We start from the raw sequence: 27,985 nt of genomic DNA, 5'->3' as shown, positions 1-27,985 counted from the left end.
ATGTATGTATGTATGTATGTATGTATGTATGTATGTATGTATGTATGTATGTATGTATGTATGTATGTATGTATGTATGTATGTATGTATGCAGTGGCGACCCGACATTCAGGGCAGGAAAATTGGAACTAGGAAACTGTAAAATTAGAACGGGGAAATCTCAGACTTCAGTGAGTTCAAGACAACTGGGAACTCTGAAAAAAACTATTACTTACTCGGGAAAAACAACAACATTTTGAACAGTCATCCAACTCGGAATTCCAAGTCGGAAACTTGGGGCTCTTTCTAGAGCTCCGACCTAAAGATCACTGACGTCATGATTAAAACGTGTTTTTTTCAGAGTTCCCAGTTGTCTTGAAAGCACCATAAATCAAGAGAATGCCAGACTTTGATGACAAAGTTTGATGACTAAATTTGCCCACCAGAAGGACCACCATGCCAACTTCCTGTTCATGTGAGCACAGCACAACAAGGTGAGTCCATGCATTGTATGCTGCTGCATAAATTATGTAATATGCCAGGGAGGAGTGTATATTGTAGCTAAGACAGAAATACTAAGTGTATGTTGTGTAGTAAGATGTTAGAAGCCCATGTGCCTCAGCCTAATATCTGGTCCCTTTCCCCTCATAATTTATTCTACTGTTCTGATTTGGTGGTGTACATGTAGCCTTTAGCCTGTTTTAGAGAAATGTAATCATTGTAAAAAAAAAAAGGTCAGTTTGCCCCATCAAGATTTACATGCTAAAATCACCACTGTACGTATGTGATTACTGAAGATTAACCAACAACCATTGAACATACTCCCTTCCTCTCCCAAGTTCTCCTACCAAAGAGACAGACTGTAAAAAAATGGTTGGCTACTGCTGTCATTGTAAATTGTGTATGTGCTGTTTCCACCGTGATTGGAGGATCTCACTTCCTTAAACAAAGAAAGTGTTAGTTTACACATATGTGTTAGTGTCATATCACTAATCTTGCAAGTACACCAGGTCTCCTAAGAGGAGGTTTTCATCATCTCATGTATCCCTTCAATAAGTGATTGCATGTAATCGGTTATTCTAAATCAAGCATTGTGAAATGCACAGTATGATATGTACTGTACATAATGTCACCTCCCTCAGACCAGATGCATGGTGGGAACTGAGAGAGAGAGGGCGAGAGAGAGAGAGAGAGAGAGTAGAGAAAGAAAGAAAAATGAAAATAAGAGAAAAGCAATACAATTGGTTTTAGAGAGACCCTTAGAAAAAACCACATGAACAAGTAAATGTGAAGAATGTCACATGTAAAAGAAAAAAAAAGAAAAATTCACGTTTGATATTTTCACGAGTCAGACACACGGTTACATTTTTCACATGTTTTTCCCTAATGTGAAAAAGAATTTCCCCACCTGTGACTTTTTCCCACCACTTCCAGCTACATCTGGTCTCCCATCCAGGGACTGACCAGGACCGACCCCGCTTAGCTTCAGAGGCCAAACAGAAATTGCTAGTTATTTTTGTTTACGTCACTAATAATTTTGTTTTGGACATTAAGATGCAGTAATATGATCCTATTACGTATCTGCGTAGACCGGTGGAGGCTGCTGAGGGCAACAACGTTGATTCTGATGTGTCAGTTCTATTTGGAAGAGGGTGGGTTATATTGTGACCAGTCCAAGTTCCATTTAAAACAATGTATGTACACTACCGTTCAAAAGTTTGCTGTCACATAGAAATGTCCTTGTTTTTTAAAGAAAAGCAAAAAAAAATGTTTATTAAAATAACATAAAATTGATCAGAAATACAGCGTGGACATTGTTAATTTTTTAAATGACTATTGTAGCTGGAAATGGCAGATTTTTTAATGGATTATCTACGTTGTATTAGCTAATCCAAGTTTGTTATTTTAAAAGGCTAATTAATGATTAGAAAACCCTTTTGCAAGTATGTTAGCACAGCTGAAAACTGTTTTGCTTATTAAAGAATAGCAATAAAACTGGCCTGCTTTAGACTAGTTGAGTATCTGGAGTATCAGCATTTGTGGGTTTGATTACAGGCTCAAAATGGCCAGAAACAAATAACTTTTTTCTGAAACTCGTCAGTCTATTCTTGTTCTGAGAAATTAAGGATATTCCATGCGAGTTATTTCCAAGAAACTAATAAGCTAATACAACGTACCATTGGAACACAGGAGTGATGGTTGCTGATAATGGGCCTCTGTAGCCTATGTAGATATTCCATTAAAATTCTGCCGTTTCAAGCTACAATAGTAATTTACAACATTGTCTTTCTGATCAATTTTATGTTATTTTAATGGACATTTCTAAGTGACCCCAAACTTTTGAACAGTAGGAGTATCACTGGAGTTAACAACTAGTGGAGGTTGCTGCGGGGAGGACGGCTCATAATAATGTCTGGAACGGCACAAATGGAATGGCATCAGTACCATTGTACTGATTCTGCTGCAGCCATTACCATGAGCCCATGCTCCGCAATTAAGGTGCCACCAACCTCCTGGGGTTGTATGTGCAAAGCAGGTGACTGATAATGATAGTGATTGGGGTTCAACAGGTTTGGTGCCATTACTGCTACGGCCAGGTGAGGGTGCTGTTGTCCACTGAGGTGCAATACAGATCACGCTATCTGTCGGTGGTCGTCATGTCATATCCTGGAGGGGGGGGTCCTAGTACACACACCCCTAACACATGCACGCATGCACACACACACACACACACGCACGCACCACAAGCACACATGCACACAGGCTTGGTCGACACACACCCAGTCTGCCTATCTCTCTCTCTCTCTCTCTCTCTCTCTCTCTCTCTCTCTCTCTCTCTCTCTCTCTCTCTCTCTCTCTCTCTCTCTCTCTCTCTCTCCCTCTCTCTCGCTCTCTCTCTCTCTCTCTCTCTCTCGTACACTCACCACCAATAAAACAGATGTTCCGCCAACCTTGCTATAGTTACCTACCCCATACCTACAGTACCATCTTCCTGCACCCTCTTGGCCTGGGATCTAAATAGGCCTAAACTGCAGGAGAGTGCAGGAGAGGTCAGGAGAGGTCAGGTTACACCATTATTAATAACTCTCCTCTCCTGTTTCACTTTGTAAACTAATATCTGACAAGCTCTCCCTCTTTAACTCTCCTTCTTTCTCAAATTTCCGCTTTATCATCCCAGCTCTAGTGTAAATACCCCTCTCTCTCTCTCTGGCTCTCCAAGCACCCTAAATATATATACACTCACTAATATAGTGTTGCATGCAGACACACACGCAAAACTAGCCAACATATGTCACAGTCAGCCAAAGCTAAAAAAAAAATGGAAACGTTAGGCTTTCTCTCTCTGTAAACTAATATCTGACATGCTCCCCTTTTTCTCACTGTCTCTTGCTCTGGCTTTAGCTCTCTCTTTCAATTCAATTCAAATCAAGTGGCTTTATTGTCATGGGAAACATATGTTAACATTGCCAAAGCAAGTGAAGTAGATAATAAACAAAAGTGAAATAAACATTAAAAATGAACAGTCAACATTACAGTCACAGAAGTTCCATGACAAATGTAATTGTGTCGTAACGATGTGCAAATGGTTAAAGTGCAAAATAAATAAACATAAATTTGGGCTGTACTTACAATGGTGTTTGTTCTTCACTGGTTGCCCTTTTCTTGTGGCAACAGGGCACAAATCTTGCTGCTGTGATGGCACACTGTGGGAATTTCACCCAGTAAATATGGGAGTTTATCAAAATTGGGTTTGTTTTTTAATTCTTTGTCGATCTGTGTAATCTGAGGGAAATATGTGTCTCTATATGGTCATACATTTGGCAGGAGGTTAGGAAGTGCAGCTCAGTTTCCACCTCATTTTGTGTGCAGTGTGCACATAGTCTGTCTTCTCTTGAGAGCCAGGTATGCCTACAGCGGCCTTTCTCAATAGCAAGGCTATGCTCAGTGAGTCTGTACATAGTCAAAGCTTTCCTTAAGTTTGGGTCAGTCACAGTGGTCAGGTATTCTGCCACTGTGTACTCTCTGTTTGGGGCCAAATAGCATTCTAGTTTGCTCAGTTTTTCTTGTTAATTCTTTCCAATGTGTCAAGTAATTATCTTTTTGTTTTCTCATGATTTTGTTGGCTCTAATTGTGTTGCTCTCCTGGGGCTCTGTGGGGTTAGTTTGTGTTTGTGAACAGAGCCCCATGACCAGCTTGCTTAAGGAACTCTTCTCCAGGTTCATCTCTCTGTAGGCGATGGCTTTGTTATGGAAGGTTTGGGAATCACTTCCATTTATGTGATTGTGGAATTTAACGGCTCTTTTCTGGATTTTGATCTCTCTCTCTCTCTCTCTCTCTCTCTCTCTCTCTCTCTCTCTCTCTCTCGCTCTCTCTCGCTCTCTCTCTTTTAGTACCTTTATTCACTGCCAGGTTTGCCAGGTTTGAGCAAATATAGTAACCGCAGTCGCAAAATGGCCATTAAAATATTTATCTTGTAGTCCATCAAGGGATATTGGGTTATTGATATTCTTAAAATTGTTCATAGGGGATATCACCATAACTATAAATATATGCCCTGTACTCTGTTCCATAGAATCTGTGCCCTGTCTGTCTGTCTGTCTGTCTGTCTGTCTGTCTGTCTGTCTGTCTGTCTGTCTGTCTGTCTGTCTGTCTGTCTGTCTGTCTGTCTGTCTGTCTGTCTATCTGTCAGCTAAGGACTGCACTGGCAGAACACAGTATGCAGGCAACAGTATGTAGGCAACAATAGGCATGCAACAGTATCTATTTCAACAGGTTCTATGGCACAGACTATTAGTTTCAGGATATTATCAGATGTGGCAGGTATCCTAGTGTTTATAGCATTGGGCCAGTAACTGAAAGGTTGCTGGATCGAATCCCTTAGCTGACAAGGTAAAAATCTGTCATTCTACCCCTGCTGTCATTGTAAATAAGAATTTGTTCTTAACTGTCTTGCCTAGTTAAATAAAGGTAAAAATAATAATAATTATGAATGTTGATGATTATATGACGCTCTCAATATGTCTCTACAGTACACCTCCATCAACCCAATCTCATAGCTCATCAACCCTCAGAATTCCATGGTGGCCATCTTGTGAATGCTCACACCTTCGGTGTCAGTATTATTAGGCACGGTCAGGGACCTCTACAAAACTTAATATGGCAATGGAATCCTCCCTCTCTCTGTCACCCATACCTTCTCCCCTCCCTGACACTAGGTATGTCTCTCTCTCTTCTCGCTCTGTAGCCATGGCATCCAACAGGTGGCCCTAAGATAGCCCCTCCCACGTGTCCACCCATTTGCTATTTTCTAAACCCCCCAAACCCCTCGTCAGTAAGACCCCCCCTTCTACTTTCTCTCCCTACTTTTTCAGCGGTCAACTCTCCCTGGGTCTTCAGCCTGCTTCTCTCTCCCTCCAACTCACTCTCGTTATTGGAACCACTCCCCTCCCTCACCCCCCTGGCCAGTAGCGTCTAAGCCCACGCGCAATTTTTTTAAAAGGGGGATTCAACACTCCGACCTGCTCTTCTCCGGCCGGTGTCGAAACGAAGTGGACCTTGTTCCTAGGTGTTTTGTGTATTTTAGGAACAACGTAAAACATATATATATATTATTTTTTTTACGAAACATTCAACAATTCATCCATTGACGTCCGAGTCGTGGGAGACTTGAGTGTCGGGAACCAACAATAACCTGGAACCATGAAGTGGGGTTGGGTGTTTCTGGGGGCCCTGCTCTCCTTGGGGTCCCTGTCCTGGGGGGAGAAGGGTCTGGAGATCCCTGAGTATGATGGGAAAGACCGCGTCCATGATCTCAACGCTAAGAATTACAAATCTGTGATGAAGAAGTATGATGTGATGGTGATCTACTACCATGCACATGTGGAGAACAACAAAAACGCCCAGAAAGCTTTTGAGATGGAGGAACTCGCCCTGGAGGTAGGTCCTATAAAGGGAATGAATGGAAAGATGGAGGGTGGGTGGATTGAGAGGATGAGTGAGGTAGTGAGGGAACAGTTAAGAGTCTTTGAGATGGAGTTGGCCCTCAAGGTGTGTCCCAAGGAGCATGAACAATCGGAGGGATGAGGGGAATAAGGGTTGTAGAGGCACAGAGTGGATGGAGGGATGTGAGGATGAGGGAGATGGAGGACATGACCCTGTAGGTAGGTGTTGGGACAGCATGACGAAGTGGAGGGATGAGGGGAAAAGGGTATTGAGGGATGAAGGGTTGAGGGTGGAGGAATGCGGGAGATGCAGGAGATGGTCCCGGAGGTCGGTCCTAGAGAGGTGCAGAGAAGAAGTTGAAGGGTGGGAGAGTGGATGTAAGGAAGCCGAGGAATGAGAGAATGGAAGGAGGGGCAACAATGAGGGAGAGACACACAGCATCAGTGGAGCTGTAGGTACATCCCAGGATGCCAGCATCATCAAGCCAGAAGATATTGAGGAAAGAGAGGAGGAGAGAGAGGGGAGACAAGTTGACAGGGGAGAAGACTAAATGCTGAGAGATGCTGAAAAAAACACCTTAATAGCTGCATCGATCAGTCTTTACCAAGTCTATTGTCTATCCCAAGGCAGTCTAACCTGGTTAGACTTAGCCAGGATAGGGAGTGCTCCAAATGAGTGGACCTCGGTCACGTCATGTTATTGGTTGTTGTTAACAGAGTTGAAGCTGCTCTGGTTTGCATTGCTGAGTCCTAAATACATAGGTTTTTGCTTTGGGCTTCTCTAGGTTATTTGGACCTGGTTGATGGTGTCCAATCAGCTTCTGTGTGTATGCAAGAATAGTATGTGGCTCCAGTGGACGAACGGCCAAACTGATGAACCGGTAATGGGTCGGAAATAGACTATGACATCATAACAACAACCGATATGTTCTTCTTCACACTGCCCTCCCTGCAAGTGCACAGCCGACCAGGCTAAACCTGGGGCTGTATGCATCAGTCGTCTCAGAGTTGGAGTACTGATCTAGGGTCCGTTTTTTAGATCCTAATCAATTACATGGACACAAGGGACCTGGGACTGTATGTATCAATCGTCAGAGTAGGATTGCTGATCTAGGATCAGGACCCCCCCCCATCCATTTAATCTTATTCATTGTAATGAAATGGAAAACACTGATCCTAGATCTGCACTCATATTCTGAGACTGACAGTGTCCTCTTCCAGGTCTAGAGTAGGGCTATCTGTAAACCACGACTCTAAATTGCTCTGGACAGGGGTGACGTGGTTAGGAAGAAGGCCTCTGGGGAGAGAGAGAGCATAACTCATAGCTCTAACTGTAAGGTGGCAGGTAGCCTAGTGGTTAGAGTGTTGGGCCAGTAACTGAAAGGTTGGTGGCTCAAATCCCCAAGCGGTAAGGTAAAAGTGCTTGTTCTGCCCCTGAACAAGGCAGCTCACCTACTGTTCCTAGGCTGTCATTGTAAACAAGAAATTGTTCTTAACTGACTTGCCTGGTTAAAAAAATGAACTGCTCTATATGTGCCATAACACACAATGCTTGGTCTCAGGTTAGTGTCTTAAATAATTGTTTTTGTACCTATCACGCTTTGGATGTGATCAGTGGACTGGGTGCATGTGCCTGAGTTGAGCAGGTTTGCGAGTGTGAGGAGTTGTTGAGTAGCTAGACCCCTATTTTCATACTGCTGACTACTAGCCAATCGGTAACTAGCTCTCAGGGGTCTAAAATACATACTGAAAATAGCAGATTATTACTACCAAATGATATTCATTCATTATTGAATGATGGACCCAATAGAAAAATATGTTATTGGTCTTATTGCAGTGAAGACCCTACAATCTCATGGTTTTGCATGGTGGTTTAGGTTGTGTGACATGCTCTGACACATTTCACAGCTGGGAACATTTCATAAGTTTTCTCTTCGTCTGTGTGATGTCTTGTAATGCCATTGGACAGATGAGTAGCATAAGATGTGTAATCTAATGTTCTCTATCAAGCTCTAACTGTGTTGATCAGACTTCTGAAACTGCTGTCTCCTCATGGATATCCCAAAACCATAAAGAGGCTCAGCGTGGATACGATTGATTTAACCATTAGATACAAATTATAGCAGTCTAGCCACATGACATCATTTTTGTTGAGGCTTGTTTCTCTCTTTAGATTGAGTGTTGTTGTTGAGGTTGTGACAGTGTCTGGATTCAAAAGCAGTGTTTATGTGAAAAGCTTTTTGAATTGGTAGTCTAGAGGTTAACTGTTAAGACTGCTGAGTGAGAGATAAAGAGAGAGAGAACTCAGACACACCAGAAACACTGACAGTTAAGACAGGTAGTGTGACTCTCCATGTGTACGAGATCGCAAATATGTCCTCTTGTGTCCATAGCAAATAGGACCCCTGGTTTTACTGCCGCCCGAGACTGAACCATCCTCGTCTAAGTGTGGCTGTCGCGGACGACACCTTCAGCATCTTCTTCTCAGAGAGATCAAAGGTCAAAATGCTAGCGAGAGTCATCCTGGTCTGTCACCCCTCTAACCCTGCTGGAGTCAGGTTATAGTGTATCTCTCTGGGTTGAAAGACAAGACCACTGAGAGGAAGATGCTATATCTATATGTGGTTGGGCGTATCGGTTTTTGGGTTTATGTGATGTTGAGGAGTATATGATTTTGCTTGAGGATGATTTGGGTGTGGGAGAGTATCAGTGCTCATATCTGTGCAGTTTGTGTTCATGGGGTGTGATTATAACAATCCTGATTGAGAAATGCTGATAGTGAGAGGGAGCGAGAGAGAAGAATAGAGAGAGTTCTTTGTTTTCAATGAAAGTACCAAACTTACTATAAATGGGTCCAGATTGCAGCTGTTTAGTCACTATGTAGATGTGTCTTAACTTGAGTCAGTCAGTGACTGCTGCAGTAGGCCTAACAACATTGACTCATGCTAGCTATAATTGCTGTACTGTAATAGGCTCAAACGCCAATGACTCATGCTAACAAAAGCTAGCATTTCTGCTCGAGGCATAACGACAGTGACTCATGCTAGCTAACAATCACTCATGCTAGGAAAAGCTAGCATTGCTGTACTAGGCCTAACAACAGTGACTCATGCTAGCTAGCATTGCTGTACATTACTAGGCTCGAACAACAATGACTAATGTAAGCTAAGCTAGCATTACTACCTTAAGTCATAGCGAACTGGTTGGCTCCATGGTGGATTCTATTGAGAATGTGTAGCATTGCTGCACTATGTGTAGTACTGGTGAGCTAGCATTTCTACACTACATTATGCCTAGGGAAGTGGTAGCTATGTGGTATTCTATAGAGAATATATTTGTCAGTGACTCATGACAGCTTAGCACACTACACTAAAGATAAGACGAAATGCCACGTTGAGTCAACGTCGTCACATTGATTTATTTGGTTGAAATGACGTGGGAAACAACGTTGATTCAACCAGTTTTTACCCAGTGGTTAGGTTAGGGGTAGCTGTACTTGGATTTGTAACATTCTACCCTGAAAGTATCTATGTCTGCCTGTCAGGGTATTTTAACGGTGCAATATGTCTACTGGGTATACACATCCAAATTGCATCCAAAATTAAAGATTTAATATGCTGAGTCCTTGCTAAGGCACCTAAGCATAGTAAAGTACCTAAGTAGCCTACAACATGGTTTTGCACTGTACTTTCAGTTTCACTATGGGACTCTAAAGCCGTTATGTTGACCAGACCTCAGGGTTATACCCAAGAAGAAGAACATGAAGAATGTTGGTATACCAGACATCAGATAACTCTGCAACAAACTTTACAGTGACTTTTCAGTCGTTGTCTGACTAACGCTCCTTGGACCTACATAGCCAATATTGTGCACCATTGCTCTACCACTGTTTGCAGGGTAGGGACTGTGAGCTAGGTCTATACCATGTATCTTAGGTAGGGAGACAGAGAGTGGTCGAGGTCTGGTCAGTAAAGGAATACTGTAACCCAAAGCCTGAGGAGTGCCTTGATTTATGCATCTAGGAATGTACTCTAAGCAGAAAGGTCAAGGGTCAACCTCATAGGCTGAATGGGATACTGGCTAAAGGTGGCAGCAGGACATCTGGTTCTTCATGTCATAGAAGGGGGACAGTGGGCAGTTAGGCTTTTATGGCTCAATGGATTTGAAAAGAGGGGAATAGAGTGAACAAGAGATGCATCCACTGTAGTAAGGTCCACATGATACTGAAGTTTCATGTTGTAGTTTTATCTCTTCTATGGGACAGGACTGACCTGGCCTAACATGAAGTGGGACACTAAGGGACAGCGGGCAGCTACAGGTTTTATGGGTCTATGTCTTTGAAAAGATAAATGTACTTTATAGTTTGTATGAAAAGTAAATGGTACATGAGTTCACACGTGATACTGTATTTAACTTTGTCTCTGGTTTCAAACTGCAGTGTAGTTTTAACCCTCCTTTGGGACATGGATTGAGATATGGACTGAGATAGCCTGCAAACAGTGAGCTTACAGTCCCTACCCTATAAACAGTGAGCTCGCAGTCCCTACCCTGTAAACAGTGAGCTCACAGTCCCTACCCTGTAAACAGTGGGCTTACTGTCCCTACCCTGTAAACAGTGAGCTCACAGTCCCTACCCTGTAAACAGTGGGCTTACTGTCCCTACCCTGTAAACAGTGAGCGCACAGTCCCTACCCTGTAAACAGTGAGCTCACAGTCCCTACCCTGTAAACAGTAATCTCACAGTCCCTACCCTGTAAACAGTGAGCTCACAGTCCCTACCCTGCAAACAGTGAGCTCGCAGTCCCTACCCTATAAACAGTGAACTCACAGTCCCTACCCTATAAACAGTGAGCTCGCAGTCCCTACCCTATAAACAGTGAACTCACAGTCCCTACCCTATAAACAGTGAGCTCGCAGTCCCTACCCTATAAACAGTGAACTCACAGTCCCTACCCTATAAACAGTGAGCTCGCAGTCCCTACCCTATAAGCAGTGAACTCACAGTCCCTACCCTATAAACAGTGAGTTCACAGTCGCTACCCTGTAAACAGTGAGTTCACAGTCCCTACCCTATAAACAGTGAACTCACAGTCCCTACCCTATAAACAGTGAGTTCACAGTCCCTACCCTATAAACAGTGAGCTCGCAGTCCCTACCCTATAAACAGTGAACTCACAGTCCCTACCCTATAAACAGTGAGCTCGCAGTCCCTACCCTATAAACAGTGAACTCACAGTCCCTACCCTATAAACAGTGAGCTCGCAGTCCCTACCCTATAAACAGTGAACTCACAGTCCCTACCCTATAAACAGTGAGGCTCGCAGTCCCTACCCTATAAACAGTGAACTCACAGTCCCTACCCTATAAACAGTGAGCTCGCAGTCCCTACCCTATAAACAGTGAACTCACAGTCCCTACCCTATAAACAGTGAGCTCGCAGTCCCTACCCTATAAGCAGTGAGCTCGCAGTCCCTACCCTATAAACAGTGAACTCACAGTCCCTACCCTGTAAACAGTGAGCTCACAGTCCCTACCCTGTAAACAGTGAGCTCACAGTCCCTACCCTGTAAACAGTGAGCTCACAGTCCCTACCCTGTAAACAGTGAGCTCACAGTCCCTACCCTGTAAACAGTGAGCTCACAGTCCCTACCCTGTAAACAGTGAGCTCACAGTCCCTACCCTGTAAACAGTGGGCTTACTGTCCCTACCCTGCAAACAGTGAGCTCACAGTCCCTACCCTGCAAACAGTAATCTCACAGCACCTACCCTGCAAAACAGTGAGTTCACAGTCGCTACCCTGCAAACAGTGAGTTCACAGTCCCTACCCTGCAAACAGTGAAATCACAGCGCCTACCCTATAAACAGTGAACTCACAGTCCCTACCCTATAAACAGTGAGCTCGCAGTCCCTACCCTATAAACAGTGAACTCACAGTCCCTACCCTATAAACAGTGAGCTCGCAGTCCCTACCCTATAAACAGTGAACTCACAGTCCCTACCCTATAAACAGTGAGCTCGCAGTCCCTACCCTATAAGCAGTGAACTCACAGTCCCTACCCTATAAACAGTGAGTTCACAGTCGCTACCCTGTAAACAGTGAGTTCACAGTCCCTACCCTATAAACAGTGAACTCACAGTCCCTACCCTATAAACAGTGAGCTCGCAGTCCCTACCCTATAAACAGTGAACTCACAGTCCCTACCCTATAAACAGTGAGCTCGCAGTCCCTACCCTATAAACAGTGAACTCACAGTCCCTACCCTATAAACAGTGAGCTCGCAGTCCCTACCCTATAAACAGTGAACTCACAGTCCCTACCCTATAAACAGTGAGTTCACAGTCGCTACCCTGCAAACAGTGAGTTCACAGTCCCTACCCTGCAAACAGTAATCTCACAGTCCCTACCCTGTAAACAGTGAGCTCACAGTCCCTACCCTGCAAACAGTGAGTTCACAGTCGCTACCCTGTAAACAGTGAGTTCACAGTCCCTACCCTGCAAACAGTAATCTCACAGTCCCTACCCTGTAAACAGTGAGCTCACAGTCCCTACCCTGCAAACAGTGAGTTCACAGTCGCTACCCTGTAAACAGTGAAATCACAGCGCCTACCCTATAAGCAGTAATCTCACAGTCCCTACCCTGTAAACAGTGAAATCACAGCGCCTACCCTATAAACAGTGAACTCACAGTCCCTACCCTATAAACAGTGAGCTCGCAGTCCCTACCCTATAAACAGTGAACTCACAGTCCCTACCCTATAAACAGTGAGCTCGCAGTCCCTACCCTATAAGCAGTGAACTCACAGTCCCTACCCTATAAACAGTGAGTTCACAGTCGCTACCCTGTAAACAGTGAAATCACAGCGCCTACCCTATAAACAGTGAACTCACAGTCCCTACCCTGTAAACAGTGAGCTCACAGTCCCTACCCTGCAAACAGTGAGTTCACAGTCGCTACCCTGTAAACAGTGAAATCACAGCGCCTACCCTATAAGCAGTAATCTCACAGTCCCTACCCTGCAAACGGTGAGTTCACAGTCGCTACCCTGTAAACAGTGAGCTCACAGTCCCTACCCTGTAAACAGTGAGCTCACAGTCCCTACTCTGCAAACATTAGTAGAGTATTGCGGCATCAACAGGCTGCAGTGAGTGCAGGCTTTTGCTCCAGCACAGCGCAAATATATTTAGTTCAACTAATTATTGTCTAGATCAGTTGCACTAGTTGCACACACAGTGGACATCCATAGCCCCTATCGGCCACCCATGGACAATACCACATTACCTTGTTCGTCTACACATCTTCCTTGCATGACTAGCCACATCTTCTACAGTACCTTGTGGAGTAGACGATCTCTGTAGTATTGAGTTGAAAGGTCAGACTGCCATCATGGCAACCGTGTCACTCTTCATGGGGGGCCATGCCGTTTATGCAAAATAACATAATCACTGCTTGTTCATTAGGCAGCAGCGGGAACAACAAGAAGATTCAGACTTTGATTACTGCAAGTTCTCACGAGAGTAACGATGTTATGAAAGCCTTACTGCTAGTAACTAAGACATTTTAAAACGTTTTAGAGCTGAGTAGAACATTTGTGGATGATTAAAATGCTACAAAGGATGAAGCAGCCTATGGTTAAGTTGTGCAGTGTTCTTGTGTGTCATAGTTTGCATTTTCTATACTCTGTTCCTTGTTCTGAAATGTGATAATCAAACTATTCTTTCAGTCCTGCTCTCTATTTCCTGACTGTCACAGTCCATACATACCTTTCCTCTGATGACACTTTGGAATTAACAGATCAACAGCACAACGTGGACCAGGTCCAGATCATAAGCTTAGTTAATGAGTGAATGAATTAGGAGCTCGTTGAAAGGATTTTCCAAAGCCTGGCGACTCTGTGCCAGTCAGCCAGACTGGAGACCACAGCCAGCCAGCCAGCTAGAAAACCATAGCCTCTTTAACTCTGACCCTGACTGCAACAGACCCACTGGGCAAGAATTGGCTGAATCAATGTTGTTTCCATGTCATTTCAACAACAAAAAATCGATTTGATGACATTGAATCAACATGGAAAACTGATTTGGATTTGCAAAAAGTCATCAACATAAGGGAATTTCATTTTTTTTTTACCCCCAAAAAAAAGACAAATTGTTGTTGATTTCACTTTGAATTCACATTAGTTGACAACTCATTCAAATGTAAATCAAAACTAGACGTTGAAATGACGTCTGTGCCCAGTGGGCAGTGTCATCAGGCATGAGGGAAACGCTAGGCTATATCCTGTACAGTTTATTCTGGTTATGACAAACTCCTGGTTCTAAAGATGGCCCTAGTCTTCGAGGAAAGGGCGCGAGGAAAGGAAGCTATTTAAGTTATTGAGACACATCCAAGTTAGGAGGACACATTCCGTCATCTTCTCACAGCTCCAATGGTTGGGGTATGATGTCACGGGGATTGAGGAATACACTCACACAGAGATTTCTTTCTTTTTCTCAGTGTATGTGTGTGTGTGTGTGTGTGTGTGTGTGTGTGTGTGTGTGTGTGTGTGTGTGTGTGTGTGTGTGTGTGTGTGTGTGAGAGTGTGTTTGATTCACCCCCATGTGACAACATATGACAGGAGGAAAACAACTTTATGCATATCCTGTTATTTAGAATAAGCGCAATCTAGGACTTCAACAACTACAGTTTCTCCTTGTGTGTGTGTTTGTGTGTATGTGTGTGTGTGTGTGTGTGAGACATCTCTTACCCAATGTTGATTATACTGCGTTTCCACACCTTTCTCGGATATTAATAATTTCCAGACCTGAGTTCAAATACTATTCAAAATCAAAAACATTGAGCATTTGGTGGGACTATTCTATTGTCTCCTCTGCGACAGGCATACTCAATCATGTGCAGCTAAAGTAGTTGAAAAGATTTCAAAAAGTATTTGAACCCAGGTCTAGAAATGTGCAATATACAGGAGAGGTATGGCAAAACATATGGACAAATATCCTACCTTTGATGCAGTTACTGTACACCTTTCTGAGCAAGATGGACTCTGCACTAGAGAGATTTATTGCACATCAATCATTCGGATGACTATGCATTTGCGTGGGTATATGTAATGTATACAGCATATGATGTCAAGAGACATTTAATGTGATATGAATATACTTTTGCATGAGAGTCAGGCTGTGTCCAAAATATCTAGGATTAAGTAGGTACTGATCATGGCATAGGTTACTATGCCTGCGTTAACACAGGCAGCCCAATTCTGATATTATTTCTACCAATTGGTCTTTTGACCAATCACATCAGATCGTTTTACATCAGATCTTTTTTCAGAGCTGATCTGATTGGTCAAAAGACCAATTGATGAAATATTAACATCATAATTTGGCGTCCTGTGTAAACGCAGCCTATGAGTCATAAAAATATATGTGTGTATACTCTAACTCTGAACACGGCCCTAACAGTAGATATGCAGTTTGTCAGTTTGTTGATGGTATGAACGTCTGTAGATCATCTATGGGGGACTATCTAAATAAGTGTGACCTAAATAGGTTACATGGTATAGGAGGTTACTGTCAGTCATAGAACGATGTGTTTACTGTGCATTCCGTAAAGTATTCAGACCCCTTCACTTTTTCCACATTTTGTTACGTTACAGACTTATTCTAAAATGTATTACATTTTTTGTTTTTTCAATCTACACATACTACCCCATAGTGACAAAGTGAAAACAGGTTTCTAGAAATTTATAAAAAAATAAAAAAACTGAAATATCACACAATATCACACTTTACTCAGTACTTTATTGAATGACCTTTGGCAGCGATTACAACCTCGAGTCTTCTTGGGTATGACGCTACAAGCTTGGCACACCTGTATTTGGGGAGTTTCTTCCATTCTTCTCTACAGATCCTCTTAGAAAAAAGGCTCCAAAAGGGGTATTCGGCTGTCCCAACAGGATAACCCTTTCTGGTTCTAGGTAGAACCCTTTTTGGTTCCAGATAGAACCCTCTAGGTTACACCGCAGTCCTAGCGATTTATTTGGTCATTGCTACAAAAAACAACAGGATATTGGTGCTAGGCCCTTACGCAGTCTCCATCTTCTTCCATTCCAGCAACAGTCTGTTTTCCCCCTACACTACAACACACAGCAGTTTTCTAACCTATCAGATAATCAGACTCCTATCCCCAGATTCTGGCAAAAGCACACACACACACACACACACACACACACACACACACACACACACACACACACACACACACACACACACACACACACACACACACACACACACACACACACACACACACACTGATTCTGCAGCGTTGGCTAGCTGCAGCCTGTAGCAGACAGCTATGCGGGTTTGATACTGTACTTGTCAGCAAGTCCCCAAAGCCTTGCCAAAATAGTGCCTGTTGAAGCGGCCGGCCGGCTGCTTTCTCTCTGGCTGTCGGGCTAAATTTATCCAATGACACTGACATAACGCTTCCCTCAGTCTAGCCTATCTAGTCTGTTTAGGCCCACGTATTTAAGCTAGGAAGTTCTTCTGAGTGGTCTTGTATCAGAGATGATTTGGGTGCTTTTAGTTCTATTACATCCCCTTCTCGTTTCTCACTATTTCCTGTGTGGGTTTGCACTGAATCTGCCCCCTTCTGGAGATTACAGTAGGGTACAGTTGATAGTTGTGACTACTAGGTTGCTGAGCTCTATAATTAACTTATGCTGTGTGCACTGGAATAGCGTTTCATTCTAGAATCATCATATGTAGAATCGGAGGTAGAATTCAGAAGAATGTGGGACATCAAAGCCTTGGAATCTTTTTAATGTCTCAAAGAGAATACATTCCTGTTATTGTGCTTCTATGCGGGTCTGTTTATTGTGCTTCTATGAGGTGGATGATGACTGTTGTGTTCCTTTGAGGTGGATTTGACCTTGTTGAGGTTGTCGTTCCCAGATTTAGTCACAAGCGACAGGCAACGTGACACACTGTTGTTCCATTGTGTTTCTACTGGGAGGCTTAGAGAAGAGGCATACACACGTTGCTGTTGTGTTATAATAGTCTGTACTTCGTGTTTTGCCTAATGATTAATGAATGACCCTTCTCCCTCTCTGTAGGCGTACTGAATGTATTTGGAATGTATTTTTATATCTTATTCATAGGAGAGGTAATGTTAGGGCCGGGAAAGCACACACACACACACACACACACACACACACACACACACACACACACACACACACACACACACACACACACACACACACACACACACACACACACACACACACACACACACACACACACACACACACACACACACACACACACACACACACACACACACACACACACACACACACACACACACACTGAAAGACAGGGGAGTAAAAAGCCTGGTTAAAGTTTAAAGTTATTTTCTTTCTTGCTTTATAGATCAGAACTAGAGGGAGAGGCAAAAGTGGGGAAGTGTACGTTGTCATGGTTTTCACTTGCTGTTGTCATTGTTACTCTGAAGTATAAACATATATAAACTCCTGTTTATTGGAGTATCATGTTGTAACATCTTGGGCCTAATATGTACACAGGATTGAGCACATGTTTAGAGATATACAGTATACTACTGTACCATGGCTACTAATAGGAGCTGTAGTTACACAGGTAGTAGTATTGTATTGTCGGTTAAGGTCATGTGGTCAGGAAAAAACACCTATTATTGTAGTATGGTTTACTGTGTGTTATTGTGCATCTTAGGCCTGTGTTCTGCCTCTTAAATACAGGCAGAATAGCCAGAATGAGGTACTCCAGGAGAATAGACTGTGTTTGATAAAGCTGTGCCACAAGGCCTCTCTTTGATAGATCTATCCTGCTTGGCTAACCAACACCTGTCGACTGCAGGGTGATGTGTGATGCGAGGAGGGTATTGGCTGGTTGGCTGGTTTGGTGTGTGACAAAGCAGCGATGGAGTTCATGTAGTGAGCATGAGTCACTCAACAATGGTGACAAACAGAGCTCCTTAACACTCCTCCAGACGCTGATCTTGGGTCAGTTTAGCATTTCCCCCTCTAATGGTTCATCGTAGGATTGAGGGAGGGGAATCTGACCTTAGATCTGTACCTAGAGGAACCTTAACCCCGGAGCCCTCCAGCAGATACTGTAGTTGTGTTGGTGTTAAATCTGATATGATTTAGAATGGATATTCAATGGCATGCAAAGCTAGGCTATTAAATGTGCATTCTGTAACTTTCAATTCATTTGATTCCCCCAGTGGAATTAAACTTAAACTGTGACTTAAAACTGACTTAAACTCTAATTCAAACTGTGACTTAAAACGGACTTAAACTCTGACTTAAACTCTGATTCAAACTGTGACTTAAAACGGACTTAAACTTTGATTCAAACTGTGACTTAAACTCTGATTCAAACTGTGACTTAAAACGGACTTAAACTCTGATTCAAACTCTGACTTAAACTCTGATTCAAACTGTGACTTAAAACGGACTTAAACTCTGATTCAAACTCTGACTTAAACTCTGATTCAAACTGTGACTTAAAACTGACTTAAACTCTAATTCAAACTGTGACTTAAAACGGACTTAAACTCTGACTTAAACTCTGATTCAAACTGTGACTTAAAACGGACTTAAACTTTGATTAAAATTATGCCACTAAAACTCTGACTTAATAAGTCACACCCACGTGTTGCCTTTAAACAAAGCTCTGCTGGCTCCTTTTGCTCAGCACGTTTAAATCTGTTGTTTGAATCTTTAATGCCCACCCAGTTATGTAACACGTCGCTGTAGGCTGTAGGGATGTGATCAGCATTAAACATACATACTGTACACACACACACACACACACACACACACACACACACACACACACACACACACACACACACACACACACACACACACACACACACACACACACACACACACATACATACTCAGACACACACACACACACACACACACACACACACACACACACACACACACACACACACACACACACACACACACACACACATACAGACACACACACACACACACACACACACACACACACACACACACACACACACACACACACACACACACACACACACACACACACACACACACACACACACACACACACACACATACATACTCAGACACACACACACACACACACACACACACACACACACACACACACACACACACACACACACACACACACACACACACATTCACACACACACACACACGCGTGTCATGAGCGATTCACCACATCCCATGCTAGGATCGGTTCCTGCTGTGCTGTGACACATTCTGTTTTTGCATCACTTCAGTTTTTATTCTGTTCCAGAAAAGTTTGTTTCCTGGTTTGAAAATGGGAAGAAAATCTGTAATTTAACAAAGCAGTCTTGCTATTGAATTTCTTTGTGTATTAGCATACGGGGATTGAGTTGTGAACTCCTAACAGTTATTCAGTAGCTATGGGTAGAAATGTGACTCTTCGTTGTCCTGGGGTCTCATACAGACCTCAAATCTCTCTGCATCAAAACTAAGTGGTTTAATCATAATATTGGTGAAAGGAAGAAAATGGCTTTTGACACAAATGAGAAGTCGGTTGTGTTTAGTAAGTGTATCAGTTTGTGTTCTTCTTTCCTTCGGAACGGAGAGGTAGAAGGGATGGATGTAATAAGCATGCACACAGTCATAAACACAGCCTCCTTCCTCGCCCTACCTAATTACATCAGGACAACCACAATATACTGGCGCTGTTAAGACCAAAAAACGATGCTATAATAACATCATGGAGGCCGTCAGACGTCCAATGAGCCTCTCCACTCTGTGAGTGACTCACTCAAATCAAATGTGACGCATACACAGACGTGTTGTGACTCATCAAACAACGAGTAGCGTTCAGCTCCCAGATCAGTTTTTCTTTACATCAAAGGTCAGCCACACAGCAAGGTTGAAGATAAACGATTCAGCTCCCAGATCGGTTTCAGCAAGGTTGAGTTGACCTGCTAGAACTACCACTTTACTTTAACAATGGAGCTATTTTAATTGATGGACATGATGTTAATGCACGATTTACAGGAAACTAGGGATGTACTACCTCTTTGTTTCCCCTGTTTGCACTTAGACTGTCCTTCATACACCCATAGAATATGAATGAGGATGCATCTAAGCATTGAAACAGAGGCTGGCATTTCTTAACCCCATTGGTAGGATTGAGAGTTGGTTAATTTGATCCAAGATCTTAGGAGGAACCCCATTGGTAGGATTGAGAGTTGGTTAATCTGATCCAAGATCTTAGGAGGAACCCCATTGGTAGGATTGAGAGTTGGTTAATCTGATCCAAGATCTTAGGAGGAACCCCATTGGTAGGATTGAGAGTTGGTTCATTTGATCCAAGATCTTAGGAGGAATTGTACCCCATCATTCATCAACATTATCAAATTGAGTGTGGGAAGTGCCCTCTACAAATGTATTATTGTTATTACTGTTATTATTATTACTGTTATCATGATTCATGTTATTATTATTCATGTTATTATTATTACTGGTATTATTATTACTGGTATTATCATTATTACTGGTATTATTATTACTGGTATTATCATTATTACTGGTATTATTATTACTGGTATTATCATTATTACTGGTATTATCATTATTACTGGTATTATCATTATTACTGGCATTATTATTACTGGTATTATTATAACTGGTATTATCATTATTACTGGTATTATTATAACTGGTATTATTATAACTGGTATTATCATTATTACTGGTATTATTATAACTGGTATTATTATAACTGGTATTATCATTATTACTGGTATTATTATTACAAGTATTATTATTACTGGTATTATCATTATTACTGGTATTATCATTATTACTGGTATTATTATAACTGGTATTATTATAACTGGTATTATCATTATTACTGGTATTATTATAACTGGTATTATTATAACTGGTATTATCATTATTACTGGTATTATTATAACTGGTATTATTATAACTGGTATTATCATTATTACTGGTATTATTATTACAAGTATTATTATTACTGGTATTATTATTATTACTGGTATTATCATTATTACTGGTATTATTATTACTGGTATTATTATAACTGGTATTATCATTATTACTGGTATTATTATTACAAGTATTATTATTACTGGTATTATCATTATTACTGTTATTATTATTACTGGTATTATCATTATTACTGGTATTATTATTACTGGTATTATCATTATTACTGGTATTATTATTACTGTTGTTATTATTATTAATGTTATTATTATTAATGCTATAATTATTACTGCTATTATAATTATTACTGTTATTTGTATTGATGTAATTATGATTACTATTATCATTATTATTGTTATTATTAACACTTTTATTATTATTACTGTTATTATCATTACTAGTATTATTGTTATTGGCATTATTATTACTGATATTATCATTATTACTGTTATTGTCATTACTATTATTATTATTATTGGTATTATTATTACTGGTATTATCATTATTACTGTTATTATTATTGCTGTTATTGTCATTATTACTGTTATTATTATTACTGTAGACAGACAGACAGACAGACAGACAGACAGACAGACAGACAGACAGACAGACAGACAGACAGACAGACAGACAGAGAGCGAAAGTGATCGTCACAATGAATCAGATAGGAAATGCAAGTCAGAGAGAAACAGAAGTGACAGTGATTTCTCTGTGAGGAGATGATTGATAGTCTAACATATCAGAGATATAGGTGGAAATGATCAGAAATGGCTAGATAGAAAGTTAGGAGATCAAATGGTCAACCTGTGGGAGGGCGACTGGGCTGGCTAGTGGTTTACTATACAGCAGAACTGTATGTCATAATGGATCATTTGTATGTTGCATAGCAAAATGTTCATTCAAAAAGCGTCTCAGAGTAGGAGTGCTGCTTCTAGATCAGGTCCCTCCTGTCTTATTTATTATGATCTAAAATGCCCTACTGATTCTAAATCAGTACTCCTACTGTAAAACTTCTTGATGCACCTATCCCGTTAGCGGGATCATTTTCCTCAACATCCGCTGAATTACAGAGCGCCAAATTCAAATTAAATTACTAAAAATATTTAATCTTCATGAAATCACAAGTGCAATATAGCAAGACACAGCTTAGCTTGTTGTTAATCCACTTGGCGTGTCAGATTTAAAAAATGCTTTTCGGAGAAAGCATACCAAGCGTTTATGTAAGGACATCTCTCTCAGTAGACAAAACATTACTAACAGCTAGCAGCCAAGTAGATTGGTCACGAAAGTCAGAAAAGCAATAAAATGAATCGCTTACCTTTAATGATCTTCGGATGTTTGCACTCACGAGACTTCCAGTTATACAATACATTATTTTTATATCCAAAATACCTCCATTTGGTTGGCACATTATGTTCAGAAATCCACAGGCTCGAGCAGTCACGACCAGGCAGACGAAAATTCCAAATAGTATCTGTATAGTCCGTAGAAACATGTCAAACGTTTTTTATAATCAATCCTCGGGTTGTTTTTACAATATATAATCGATAATATTTCGACCGGGACTGTAGCTTCTTCATTAGGAGAGAGAGAGAAAATGTCTGCTCCAAGCTGTTGTGCATGCAAAACGCTGCTGGCACCCAGCCATACAATGACGCGATGTGATCTTTCTCGCTCATTTTTCAAAATAAAAGCCTGAAACTATGTCTAAAGACTGTTCACACCATAGGGAATCAATAGGAAAATGAATCTGGTTGATATACTTTTAAATGGAGCGAAGGCAGGCAATGGAACAGAGAGCTTTCAGGAAAAACAGCACTTCCGGGTTGGATTTTCCTCAGGTTTTCGCCTGCAATATCAGTTATGTTATACTCACAGACAATATTTTGACAGTTTTAGACACTTTAGAGTGTTTTCTATCCTAATCTGACAATTATATGCATATTTTAGATTTTGGGCCTGAGAAATAGGCAGTTCCATTTGGGTACGTTTTTCATCCAAACATCAAAATACTGCCCCCTACACTCAATAGGTTTTTAAGACACTTTGTGAATCTTTGTGGTTCAAAGAGCATTTGTGCTTATTCTAAAGTCTGAACTCCGACCTCCATTGAAGTTAGATTGTTCTCTACTCTGGCTCTTGACCCGTCACCATCTCTGTGTTCTATGGACTGTCCTGTATAGTGGAAGTATTCTACATTCTATTCACTGTCCTGTGATGTCATGACTCTGTCCGTATGTCATAATATCCATATTCATGATACTAACATAATATATTTTATGATGACGTAATGAAATCGGCAAGTAATCCCACTGGGCACACACTGGTTGAATCAACGTTGTTGCCACGTCATTTCAACGAAATCACGTTGAACCAACATGGAATAGATGTTTAAGTGAAGTCTGTGCCCAGTGGGATATTAGTGAATAGTATATATTTACTATAAAGTAAAAAGTAATATAGTGACAATGCACTCTACATGAATATGGATATTGGGATGACCTTAAAGAGTCTAGAGCGGTGCTCTTGTCATCAATGCACCTTTGATTGAATCCCGGACTACACGTTAATGTCTTGTGCTAAAGCATAACTTCTCTCTACAGTTACTCACCAGTCCAGCTGCCCTGACGTTCCAGGTATGTCCAGGCCTTCGAACCAGCCCTCAACAAAGCTGCTGCCATACAGCAAAACCCTCAGCAGCTTGCTCTATTTCAGCGTCCCAAATGGCACCATATTCCCTATGGGCTCTGTTCAAAAGTAGTGCACGATACAGGGAATAGGGTGCCATTTGGGAAGCAGGCTATTACTGCTTCTCTGTACTACAACAGTGAAAGTAATGTTGCAAATAAAGGTCACCGAAATAACAAAACAAACAGAAACAGTCTACAGTCTAACCCCTTTATCCTTTCATTAATTCATTAATTAATTCATTAATTAATTAATTCATTAATTAATTAATTAATTAATTCATTCATTCATTCATTCATTCATGCATTCATTCATTCATTCATCCTTTCAACAATTTCATGCAAAACATAGATGCTGGCCCAAAGGAGTTGCTTGGCACGAGAGCAGTACTTGTCACACTGGCTTTATTGTAAACCAGATTGAGCCACATAACGTTGGCCTTCTTGTTTTGTCGCCCATCTTGGCTTGGTGCTATCCGGGAATGGTCCGTGCTATCTGGGATCCTGGGGACTTCCTAAGCCCATTTGAAGTTGACATTTAAAATGGGTAAGGTAACGCTTAAGGTTAGGTTTAGGTAAGGGTTGTGGTCAGGGTTTAGGATAAGGCCGTCCCAAGGATACCAGGTAGCACAGTCCAAACCAAAATGGATCTCAGGGCTGTTGTTATGGCTGAGGTGGAGTTGAGGCTGGGACCGAACTGTGACCTGCTATGGTGGATGTTGCCTAGCTTGACTGTGTGGGCTGGACATATCAATGGATATTCCTTGATGGATAGTGCCTGCTTTTGAATGATACCCATTCTGTAGACATTTGTAATTAAGACATTTGTAATTATGTGATTCTTAGACATCAATTGGAGTACAATGTTTTTTCTACTGATATTTTGTTCGCTATAGACTGCTATAAAATGAGAACAAAGTATGTGTGTTTGTGCGTCTGTGTGTGTGGGAGTCTGTGTGTGTGTGTTTGTGTGCGTCTTTGCAAGTAGGTGTTAGTGAGCGTGCGTATGTAAGTTTACTCTCACAAAGCGTGAGCCCTTCTCCTTTTCCACCAGTCCACTGCACCTGTCGTGACCACGTCTCTTCCTGTTGACACACTAGGACCATGCCCCCCCTTCTCTTCTCTCTCTGCCCTCTCATTCGCTGGGCTAACTATCCATCAATAGGTCTAGTTTCACACAGATTTAGAAAGTGCAAGGCAGCGCTCTTAGGCTTTTGCTTTTAAGGCCTTGAAAGAGGGAGGAAATGCTGTGGTTGGGGGTGTGAGTGCTTACAGAGTATGTGGGAAATATATTTTCCATGCAGTCCATTGGAGTGCAATGTGGTCATATGTGTCTAGGACTGGAGTGCTGAGCACCTTATTCCTGAGGTATGGCACATCTATTAACATAGGGGGGGCATACACATATCTATTCCGTTCTAAGTCAACCCCCTGTCCCATTAGGCAGTTGTGTAGATCTGAAATGATTGGATAGGTATAAGCAATATGTTGAAAATGTCACCTAGCCTATCAGAGGACACAGTTGAGCTATAGCGATATTGCTGATACCTGTCAGATCCATTCAAGGTTGTTCAAATAAGTCAGATCTAGACATCCAAAAATGGAGAGTAAAACAGACGTTAGGATGCTAGGGTCCATGTGCTCTGATACAGCTCCATCTTCTTTCTTTCTTTCTCTCTTCTCTCTCTTCTCTGTAGCTTGCAGCCCAGGTTCTTGATGATATCGATGATGAAGACATTGGATTCGGTCTTGTGGATGAGAAGAAGGACCTCTCTGTCGCCAAGAAGCTGGGTAAAAGCTCACTCATCTCTTGACCCCCTTTTCATCATCGATTAAACCTCAGTCTTTCTGTCTGACTTCACATAGAATCCTGATCTGTCCTGCTCTCTTCTGCCCGAGGTGTGGTATCTTTCCTGTTGAAATAGATGAGAGCAGTGGTATTCAAACCTCTCCTCGGGACCCCCAGACATTTCACAATTTTGTTGTAGCCCTGAACTAACTCAAATGATTCACAGTCAGTGCCTAGTGAAAGTCTAGACACCCCTTGCACACTCTTCACATTTTGCTATCTTAATATTAAATGTAAAAAGGATTCAATTTGATTTTTTTCCCTGCTGTTCTACACAACCTACTCCACATTTTGAAAGTGAAAGAAAAATTATAGAAAATGTTCTTAATTAATCAAATATGAAGATGTTTTGATTGCGTATGTCTTCACACAACAATGTGAATACTTGTTGGAAGCACGTTTGGCAGACAATTACAGCTGTGAATCATTTTGAATAAGATTCTACAAACTTTGCACAACTCTTAAAGCAACATGCTCAGACAATTTGGTTGGGAGTTATTGATGGACAGCAATATTCAAACCTTGTCTCTGAGTTCCTGACTGACTCGACCATTCAAAAACACTCAACACATATTACTCACCACACGCTTTAGAATTAACATTAAAATGTTGTGGAATTGTCCCGTTGAAAATAAAAACTCCATCCCAGGGTTAGATTTTAGGGAGGTTTTCCTCTAACCGTTTCCCTGGGGTTTGCTCATTTTTATTTTGATCCTGACAAACTCCCCAGCTCCTGCAAGTGACAAGCATACCCATAATATGATGCTGCCACCATTCAAAATACATAGGGTTTCACTCTGTGTAGTGTTGTATTGGATTTGACCCAAACCTATTTTCAAGTTTAAACAAAATATAATAGCAGACCTACAGTAGTAGACCTACAGTTGTAGACTTACAGTAGTAGATCTACATACACATAAAAGCCTCGTTATAAACTGGGTGGTTCGAGCCCTGAATGCTAATTGGCTGATCGCCGTTGTATATCATATCGTATACCACGGGTTTGACAAAACATATATTTGTACTGCTCTAATTACTTTGGTTTATAATAGCAATACGACACTTCGGGGGTTTGTGATATATGGCCAATATCCCATGGCTAAGGACTGTGTCCTGGCACCCCACTTTGCGTTGTGCCTAACAACAGCCCTTAGCAGTCGTATATTGGCCATATATCACTCCCCCTCGGGCCTTATTGCTTCAGTATCCCCCTCAGTACATCATTCAGCCACCAGAGAGCTGTAGTGGTCAACAAGCATTCCTCACAGAGAGATCTGAGTCTCACTTTCAGTTTCTAAATGACTTGCAGCTCTCTGTATCTATGTCCTTATAATACCATGTAATATTTTATGCTTATCTCGTACTGTCACTGTCTTGAACAAATACATGTCTAAAGTTCAGTCCCTACACACCTGATTCCACTAATCAAAGGTTTGCCGATGGGCAAAAAAAGATTGAAAAGAAACCTTTGCATTTACAGTAGGCAGAACTCTGGACCCAATCTAGTAACTGTGTAAGATATCTTTATAACACGGAACATATTATATGGGAAGGGCAGAGTTTTCTAGGTGGGTCAGTCACCGGTATGCAATTAAACAACTAAAGCATTCTACTTCAGGAGGGAGTAACTCACTTTATGTTCATACTGTGTAGATAAAATAATACATTATTTTACAGGTGAGAAGAATGTCTTGTTACCAACTTACTTGCCCATCCCTTCCCTAGCCCCTATCTCCTAGCCCCTATCACCTAGCCCCTCGCCAGAGTCTCTAACATGTCCCCCTAAATCCTCAACCCTAAGTATATTTTCTAACCTGTCCCCTAAACCATAACCCCTAACCAGAGTTCCTAGTATGTCCCCTAAAACCTAGATCCTAAGTAAAGATCTTAATCTGTCCTCTAGACCTTAAGTAGAGTTCAAAACCTGTCCTCTAAACCCTAGTCCCCAGAGTTTCTAACCTGCTTCTAGCCTATCCCTTCCCTTCCCTAGCCTCTAGCCCCCATCCCTTCCCTAGTCTCTAGCCCCATCCCTTGCCTATTACCTAGCCCCCATCCCTTCCCTTGCCTCTAGCCCCATCCCTTGCCTAGCCTCTAGCCCAATCCCTTCCCTAGCCTCTAGCCCCAACCCTTGCCTAGCCTCTAGCCCCATCCCTTGCCTAGCCTCTAGCCCCATCCCTTCCCTAGCCTCTAGCGCCATCCCTTGCCTATTACCTAGCCCCCATCCCTTCCCTAGCCTCTAGTCCCATCCCTTGCCTAGCCTCTAGCCCCATCCCTTGCCAAGCCTCTAGCCCCATCCTTTCCCTAGCCTCTAGCCCCATCCCTTGCCTCTAGCCCCATCCCATCCCTTCCCTAGCCTCTAGCCCCATCCCTTCCCTAGCCTCTAGCCCCATCCCTTCTCTAGCCTCTAGCCCCATCCCATCCCTTCCCTAGCCTCTAGACCCATCACTTCCCTAGCCTCTAGCCCCATCCCTTCCCTAACCTC

The 27,985-nt window shown here is 41.9% G+C and overlaps 1 protein-coding gene across 2 annotated transcripts in view; it reads left to right on the top strand.

Moving 5' to 3' along the window:
* The first annotated feature begins 5,337 nt into the window (after positions 1-5,337).
* LOC118368931 (calsequestrin-1-like) overlaps positions 5,338-27,985 on the top strand; it is a 31,765-nt gene continuing 9,117 nt past the window's right edge. The window contains exons 1-3 of one of the 2 annotated variants that reach the window (XM_035753427.2): positions 5,338-5,917; positions 23,571-23,603; positions 25,352-25,445. In XM_035753427.2, coding sequence (XP_035609320.1) covers positions 5,681-5,917; positions 23,571-23,603; positions 25,352-25,445 — 364 coding nt within the window. In that variant the 5' untranslated portion in view covers positions 5,338-5,680. The remainder of the gene's footprint in view (positions 5,918-23,570; positions 23,604-25,351; positions 25,446-27,985) is intronic. The other variant, XM_035753428.2, reaches the window with a different exon arrangement.

The sequence above is a fragment of the Oncorhynchus keta genome, chromosome 35 (genome assembly GCF_023373465.1).
Source record: "Oncorhynchus keta strain PuntledgeMale-10-30-2019 chromosome 35, Oket_V2, whole genome shotgun sequence".
Classification (NCBI taxonomy): Eukaryota; Metazoa; Chordata; class Actinopteri; order Salmoniformes; family Salmonidae; genus Oncorhynchus; species Oncorhynchus keta.
Note: the sequence above shows the minus strand (reverse complement) of the source record. Positions and strands in the feature narration are given on the sequence as shown.